Here is a 9,202-nt window from a genome sequence, read left to right on the forward strand (position 1 = left end):
GTAATAGCGAAAATGGATATTGAAGTAATAACTAGTTCACAATATACATTACAGTAGATTGATAAGTATGGCATATATTCAGTTCCGCCACGGGGAGGCCAAGAAACGTCGGAACCATTTATACAATTATTTACAAATGTACAATTTAGTAAACTTTTGTATACGATAAGTAGATTGATAGGTATGTAGATTGATAAGTTAATAAGTTGATAATAGTAAAAGTTCCGCCAGGAGGAGGCCAGGAAACGTCGGAACCATATTTGCAATTATTTAAAAATGTACACATCATCGTAAATATTCATGTATATGTTAATGAAAATAGATGAAGTTATTTTTGTTTCCCTGTCAGTTAGCCACAAACTGTATGGCATATCCAGTTCCACCACGGGGAGGCCAGGAAACGTAGGAACCATATTAATTTACAATTATTTATATTAACAGTTATAGTATTTCAAGTAAAAAGATGTTAGTAAATATTTATAAATTTATTAATGAAAATAGATCAAGTAATGTTTGTTTCCCTGTCGGTTAGCCATAAACTGCAAGGCATATCCAGTTCCGCCACGAGGAGGCCAGGAAATGTCGGAACCATATTTACAATTATTAACACATGTAAAAGTCAGTAAAATTTGGTATAAGATAAGTAGATTGATAAGTGAATAAGTTGATAATAGTAAAGTGTTATATTAATAAAATAGATTATAGTAAATATTCATGTATATATTTATTAAAATAGATCAAGTAATGTTTGTTTCCCTGTCGGTTAGCCATAAACTTTATGGCATATCCAGTTCCGCCACGAGGAGGCCAGGAAACGTCGGAACCATATTTACAATTATTTACCAATATACAAGTTAGTAAACTTTACTAACTACCTAAAGAATTATAAACAACAACTTAACTAACTAATAAAAAGAAGAAAAAAATATATACAACAACGGGGACTTTTGATAAGGCAGGCCCCCTATCGTACTGCCAAACTAGAATACTAAAAACACACGAAAAACGACTTATTTCTAAAGAAAAAACTAAACGAAAATATATACAACAACCTACAGCTAAAGTCAAGTCAGGGTGAAGTCAAGTCAGGGTTAGAGGAGGAGATCGTCATACACGATATTTTTCGCGTATGCGATTCCACCTTGGACACGATCGGGACGGACAAGGACGACTATATGGTCTGGATGCCTGACTCTACTAAGCAGGACGTACAACTGACCATGAGTGAAACAGTCACTGCGAAGATCGACTCCGACGCGATCAATCGTCTGGCCCTGGCTTTTGTGGCCAGTCATGGAATATGCCAGCATGAGAGGAAACTGAAGACGGCGGACACGAAGCGGTGACCCCTCGACGAACGGGAAAACGAATTGAATCCGGGGAATACAAATCGGATCCTGTTGTCCAGGGAGTCGCACTGTGATCAGACGAGGTCTTATTGCAGTCACGATCACTTTAGTGCCGTTTACGAGTCCGCTGTCAATGTTCAGGTTTCTCATGACGAGACACACGGAGCCAATCTTGAGTCGCAGGACATGGTCTGGTACACCCTTGCCAGTAGCTTGGTTCAACAAGTGAACGTCTACATCCATACCATCGTCGTTCTCCTTGTCCACAGAATCAGCACTTCTCAACTCATGAACGACGCCGTCCATCAGGTTGAGGACGGTGTTGTTGATCTGCTGGACATTGGCGTTCATGGTCGAAAGAATGGACCTGCCAGCAATTCTGTCTGTGTTGTGTAGGTCACAAGCAGGAAACACAAAATCTATCAAGTCGGGAAGGGATGTCACGTATTTCACACCGGACAGTGGGATCAGGGCAACAGAGTCACGGCCTTCCCCAAATGGAACAGATGAAATTGTTCCATTGCCTACTTGGAGGAGGAAGTCAGAGTAGGCAGTGGACCCAGAAGTCCGGTGAGGAGTGGAGAGAGAAAAGATTTTGAAACTTGACCACAGAGATGACGCACACAGTGATACACAGGCAATGTCGGCCGGAGTACGAGCCTTGGCAACAACTGGTGCGATCTGACGGAAATCTCCGCAGCAGATAAAGATCTTATTCCCGAATGACTCAGGTGAATTCATGAGATCACGCAGAGATCTGTCGATGATTTCAAAAATGTACCGGTGAGCCATCGGGGCCTCATCAAAAACTATGAGCTGTGCGGCTCTGATGAGTTCTGCCCGCTGAGATCCGTTGGTCAAGTTCCAATATCCAGTGCCATCGCCGAGATCAAGTGGTAGCCGAAACATGCTATGTGCTGTCGTGCCACCAGGCAGATTACCAGCGGCAATGCCGGAGCTAGCGACAGCAATAGCGACTTGGTTACGACTACGGACGTAAGCGAGAATTACGTGTATTAGGAAGGTCTTGCCGTAGCCTCCGGGTCCGTCAAGGAAAATCAATTTTGTTGATCGACGATCGACTTGGCCCTGTAGTAGAGACCGAACATAATCGAAGACCGCCCTCTGGTCGCGGGAAAGTTTAGGTTCCCACTCATCTACAAGCGATCTCTGACGATTTTCACCGTAGATGAGAAGTTCCCTCCCCAGTTCGGTCGTGTCGTCGTCTACAGTAGGGAGACCGTGGTCGGCCAAGCAGGATCCCTGACGTCGAAGGCTTCGATCGATCTCAATCAGAGCCAGCTTGTACGCAACCTCGTGATCAAGAGGATTCCGCTCCAAATGGTCTTCGCACAATGCGTCACGGAAAGCATCCCACAAGAGGGCCGCAGGAGCTCCCATGTTGCACAGAAGGACAAAGAAAGAGCGGAGCCTCGGGCCGACCATGAAACGAGCTGCTTCCTTGAGGGCTTGGTGGTACTCGTCCTCGTCCTCAACCAAACCGAGGGTGCGCGCAACCTGTTGATATGTCGTGCAACCATCACCACCACGAGCGAGCAGGTCGGCGTATCCCCGGCACGGAATGACCATCAAAAGGAGCCTAAGAAAGTACTGCTCGCTTCTGTTTGGCGAGACCCAGAAGAGACGACAGATCTTTTGACCACGCTTTCTTGAGGTAAGGAAATGCCTGCCGTCTGGATGGTCGTACACCTCAGCATTACTAGGGCGTTTGTTATGAATAACGTACTGCTCGAAAAAAGACTGGTAGGTTAAATCGTCGAATACCGAGTCAAGAGGCCTATTGAAATACAAGAGCAGGTCAGAGGTAGCTCCCGAAGTGGCGTGTGTCACGTTGTTAGGGCGGAAGCACACAGTCTGTTTTCCCTCTAGGTGGACAGGGAGACAATCGACTGTGGGCTCAGACTTTGAGATGGGAAAGTCCAAGAGACGCCAGCATGCATCGCTGGCTCCCACCATACGCTTTGTGACGTAGTGCTCAACTTCATCGTCTTGTTTACTAAGAGGAGTAACTTTGACGTTCTGAAGCGAGCCACCCTTCATGAGGTATTTAAACAGATACTTGATCACACGCCGAGTGGAAGCCACCTCCAAGTTGATGTGCGCCTCGTATTTAAGAAGTAATGCTGAGTTGTACGGCACGACCCAGCCGTCATGTACAGGAATGGATCTGTTCCTTGACGTTATGCTGCCCTCATTATCATAGTCTCGCCGGTACTTAACAAAACCCCTCTCGTCTACATGGGTTGATTCACAGGGAGGTTTGGGGAAAAATTTAGAACAGCTGCCTTTGGCAGTGTCCCAGCAAGGGAAGTCGGTCCTGTGATCCGTACCACAAGGGCCGTGGATCATGTGCCGCAGAACCAACGCCCTTAATCGGCCTCCTGCCTCCTCCGGAGATGGAATGTCAGCGCGGATGAGGGAGTCTATGTCCGAAGCCTGTACTGGTCCATCGCCTTCGATTTTAAACACGATGTGGGCATGTGGAAGGCCCCGCATCTGCATCTCGATGACGTGGACTATGTAGACAGACCGACCGAACATAGCTCCGCTGCGCAGATCGCGGAGGAGTTCCAGCAGTTTGATATAGAAAACTCTGCAGGCCGTGCTGGGATCACTGCGACCGCTATTCCGTGGACATGCTTTTTTGTTCTCCTCCCAAGTCGCACTATAAGTGAATGTGAGAAAAAATGTGGGGAAGCCGAGACGTGAGACCAATGCCATAGCATTCTCGTATCGAAGTTTCATGTATCTCGGCCCCCCGGTAAACGAACTTGGGAGGTAAACCTTTCCAGCTTGTACCCCACCCTCCCCCTGAACGGTCTCGTCATTGTTAATGTCGTGTAGCACCTGACGTCCACCACGATTCGCCGCTTCAATCTCATCCAACGGCCCTATCCTCATGGCATTTTCAGCTGCCTTCGTCTGCGTGAACTTGATGTAGTTGAGCTTCTCGTCCTCGTATCTGGCATACATTTCGACCTGCCATGCTTGAGACAGTCGGCCGAAGTGTGAGAAACGAGGCTCAGACAGCAGAAGGCAACGGGAATAATCATACTGGGACAATTTGTTGTTGTAATTGTCACGGCGACCAATATGCCAGCCCAAAGTGCCTTGAGGATAGAGGAGAGGGTATTGGAAGGGCTCCATGAGAGGACTAAAAAGGTTAATAGAAGTGGGTCGTCCGGATCCAACTTTCCAAACGGAAAGCTTGCGGGGCTCGTACACTGTCTCGTCGGTGCTTATGACAGCGTGCACCTCAACGCCTGTTTGCCTGTCTCCTAGAACGGGACCATGGGTAGATCTACTTGTCACTTGGAAATCCAAGTGAGCGTTCACAGCTGGCTCACTACCCAAACGCCGATAGTGAGCGACGTATGGATTCTGCTGTGACATGTACCGAGTGATGGAGTCAACAATGTCACCATCAAGTAATCTACCCAAGGCAATGTTCCGCCGTTCTTCACCGTCGTCGATATACAGACGAGAACGATTTACAAACTGAACGTCCCCAGTCTTGGTAGTGAACTTTTGACCGGGGTCGGACAGATTGTAGACCTGGTGGTACATTCTCCCTTCGATCTTAAAGAAAGATAGACCACTGGGGTGTCTGTACCCACCAGATACTTCCAAGGCACTAAACGCAAACAGGTCGTTGTAGGCACGAGCCCTATCGAGAAAACGCCGATCCGAATAGAAGGATTCATCAAGAGGGCTTAGATCAAGGACGTTGTATGCCCCTTGTCCGCAACACCACTTCTTCCTACCCTTTTCCTCCTCAAAAAGTGGAGCGCCACAGTGCATACACTTAAAAATATCATTGTCCCAAAGACTAACTTTTTTAAGACTAAAAGCTGGAATATCATTCAACAGCTCCCCCTTCCAAGACCCCATTGGACCGTGATCAGAAATGCTTCGAGCAAGTGAAGCAGGCAAGTGACGAAGATCGGAAAACAACGGATTATGTAACCGAAAAATCTGCACCCTTTGTCGAGAGGCATCAGGATTTCGTTGGCTGTATCGACCAACCGCCTCCCTGTTGACCTCAGGGTGAGTTTGGCTATAGCGATGTACAGCCTCCCTGTTGACTTCAGGGTGCGTTTGGCTGTAACGGTCAGCAGCAGCTCTGTAAATCTCAGGATGGTTTTGAGAATAAACCTTATTTTTCCCTCTGATTTGATCAGGGTGCGTCTCCCGATACTTTTTCTTCGCCGCATTCACTTGCTCTTCCCGCGTAGTTTCCAAAACTTTCGGGCGCCCACGTTTTACCTTTTTAGGTCTCCCGGGACATTTTTTTGGGCTTGAAACTGTCTGGGAGGGGGGGATAGGTTGTGGATCATTATCGTCACGTTCGATCGACCGGACAGCGAAGTCAATTGAAAACCTAAGTTTCATGATGCTGTACTGTCCGCCGACGAACGCACAATTCACCAACAACAGTGAGGCTAGTGTAGGGAAACTCCCACATACAAATAACCTAGCCTTGTTTTTATCTGGATCTACGTCTCTTCGGCGGGTTTCATTAACAACGCAATACTCACGGCGAGATTTCTTATACAAGCAATCGCCGGCCGTGAGTATTTTATCAATGGCAGTTGTATTGAAACCACCGCAGAAAACGTGCCAGGAGAGGGCACAGGCTGCATTAGCCGTGCACTGAGCATTGCTACTCTCTCCGAATCTTGGGTCTCCCTGATGGAACGACCCAGCAGCAACGCAAGAGTAATCCATACTATCAATACGTACGGTAAACTCGTATGGATCGCAAAAATAGAAAAATAATAGTCCCAATAGGATTAAGCGATAGTGAAACTTTAACAGGTGTAGTCAAATCAGGTAGCAAAAATAAGAGCGAGAACCAACTCACTATATACAGGATTACCGATTAACGCGTACTGCATGACCAATGACCCGCCATTTTATTTTTTTTTAGGCGTTTTAATTTTAAATTTAACTACAAGGAGTTATTCTTTAAAGATAAAAAGAAAATAATTTAAAAATTTGTCCAAAAAGTAATTTTAAAAATTAAAAACAAGTCGAAAACCAAACAAATTTTCGGAAAATCTAAAAGTAGGGCGTTTTTTTAGGGGTGAAGGGCCTGATTTTTTGAAAACACCTAAGAGGGTTTTGTAGAAAATTTAATTCCTGTTCCTGGATATACTTTCAAATCTTTTCTAGCTCTTACTGTTTTCGAGCTAAATCCGTTTGAAAAAAACGTGTTTTATCGTTTTCAGAGGTCCGCTATTTTGGATTTTTGGGGGGGTTAAAATTTGAAAATGGGACTTTTGAAAATTTCACCATTAGCTTATGATCCCTTAATACAATACTACCAAATTACAAGTCTCTAGCACATTTCTAAACGATTCATATGACCATACCAAAGTCATTATATTTCAATCTTATTCTCCATAAGAATAACACGGGGCTCGTAAAAGTGGCAAAAAACCTTCAAATTTTGAGATTAAAATTAAGTTTTGGGGTCAAGGAGTAAAGTTACGAAAAAACATGTAATGAGTAAAATTTAAAATAAAGTAAGGAGAATGCAAAGCAATAATAATTTTTGAAAAAATAAATTATTTAAGTATGAAAACATGGCGAAAACCGGTAAAAATTTAATAAAAATTTACCAAATTTTGAAAGTAGGGCGTTTTTTGAAGCTGAAGGAGTGCGATTTTTGGAAAACGCCTAACAGGGTTTTGTATAAAATTTAATTCCTGTTCCTGGATATACTCTCAAATCTTTTCTAGCTCTTACTGTTTTCGAGCTACATCCGGTTGAAAAAAAAGTGTTTTTTTCGTTTTCAGAGGTCCGCCATTTTGGATTTTTGGGTGGGTTAAAATTTGAAAATGGGACTTTTGCATATTCCACCGGTAATGTAAGGTCTCTTACTACAATACTACGCAAATTTGAAGTCTCTAGCACGTTTCTAAACGATTCATATGACCATACCAAAGTCGGGAATTTTCAATGTTATTTCCCATAAGAATAACAAGGGGGGGAAATTCGAGATTACGGGGGGGGTTAATGTAAAAAAATGCGACTTTTTAGGATTTTCCCGTGGGTTTGGGCCCAAGACCTACAAGTGTGCCAAATTTCAGATCTCTAGCTCATCTAGAAGTGGTCTAGAATTAGTATCCCCATTGAGTGAGTGAGTTACACATCGGGCTGTATAGTTATTTTAAAATCAGTTAATTTTATCCCTTGGTCTGTGAATGAAATTTTCTCTTCTTGTACTTTGTTTAACATAATATGTTATTATCACATGTTATATTCATTATTAATTTTGTAATCAGTTTCAGTAGTTCAATACACATTTTTCTTAGGAACAATACCCTAAAATATCCGACACATATTCTGAAACACCCTGTATAATAGGATTTGCGGCATTGAGTATTCTCAATTAAACAAATTAAATATTTACTCTGTCTGCGCTCGGTCATGCTGTCAGTCAGATGACAACAGCTACCGGCTGATATTGATTCATAAATAATCAGTGATTCAGTTTAGGCGAATATTTCAACGTAAAAATATTAGGAAAGTTATCAGAAAATTTGACTAGTTAACCTATAGCAAAACCTGTATTTGTTTTAAGACAATATATTTCTGTATTATTTTTTTTTATTTCATTCATTCTTATATATTCTTATACTCATTCTTATAAATAACAACTTACTTTCTTTTTTGCTTACAGCTCTTTGATTCCCATTAGTTCCAGTTTGTACCGAAGAAGTACTTGGTTGTGTAGATACAGTTCTGAACAGAAATAAAACATGGAATATCAATAATTGGTAGGCTTGGTAACATTTTGAAACGAGAAATCAAATAAAAATGTAAAAGTTTAAAGCTGTGAGCAAATCTAAAACTTTAAAACTTAAAACCAAACATTTTACTCATAGGCCTTAAACTCTAAGGGTAAGGGTAAGTGTTTCAGGTACTGGAGGATCATATAAACATAGACAAATAATGTCACTGGCCAGAAAGTAAACATGATTAGATTTAACATTTGTTTTAGGCGTATTGCCTTGCGTATTGCGTCACAAGTTTTACACTAGCGATTAATTTATCTTTTCCTATCTAGAAGTAGGCTAACTTAATTCTCAAAATGTCTATATATGGCGACACACATACACATACACACACACAAACACACAGACATCACTTCAAAATCACTTTTTTCGTCTAGGGGGGGGGGGCATAATGGTTATTTCTACCCAAAACTCAAACTAAAAGATTGTTACTAAAACAATTACTTTCTCTATAAGCCTACTAACCTTACATACACTTCAATAAGTACCGCTTTACGCAACTCTTCCAAAATGTCCTTTATCACATCGACAAAGTCGGTTCTTCAGGCTGCCCCGGACCATCCCACATCTACACTTACATCGAGCTACTTACCACGATAATCATAAAAGTAGGCCTGATGTCCACATGCAAAATATAACCCTCTTTGCTCGTAATTGTATCGATTGAATGCTTTAGAAAATGTTGATAGTGCACGATTGGTTTATCCACGGGGCCATACTCTCCTCCTCAAAAAGTCCCAATCCCCCAACAAGCTTTTCACACCTTACTTCAGCCGTCCCTTTTACCTTATTTTCTGCGACTCTATATACTAACACTTTGTAACCACACTTGGCAACCCTAGTATAAAACCTATTACAATTCTCTTGTTTACACAATTTATAACACAATTCCATAACATTAATAATTAGTTGTGCCCCATACTTTGCTAAACATCACTTAAATGTGCAATATATATTATTGACCAAATACACACGTAAATACAAGATAATACCATGCAAATTTCTACGTCTTCACAATTATTCATCTAT

The 9,202-nt window shown here is 42.5% G+C and overlaps 1 protein-coding gene across 1 annotated transcript; it reads right to left on the minus strand.

Moving 5' to 3' along the window:
* Positions 1-1,091: 1,091 nt before the first annotated feature.
* Positions 1,092-6,098, minus strand: LOC128984615 (uncharacterized). The gene has a single exon (XM_054403949.1). It carries the CDS (start codon positions 6,096-6,098, stop codon positions 1,092-1,094), a length of 5,007 nt encoding a protein of 1,668 aa, XP_054259924.1.
* Between the last annotated feature and the right edge of the window lie 3,104 nt (positions 6,099-9,202).

This window comes from Macrosteles quadrilineatus, unplaced genomic scaffold (genome assembly GCF_028750875.1).
Source record: "Macrosteles quadrilineatus isolate MER2022 unplaced genomic scaffold, UCM_ALF_1.0 Scaffold_2__2_contigs__length_208266976, whole genome shotgun sequence".
Classification (NCBI taxonomy): domain Eukaryota; kingdom Metazoa; phylum Arthropoda; class Insecta; order Hemiptera; family Cicadellidae; genus Macrosteles; species Macrosteles quadrilineatus.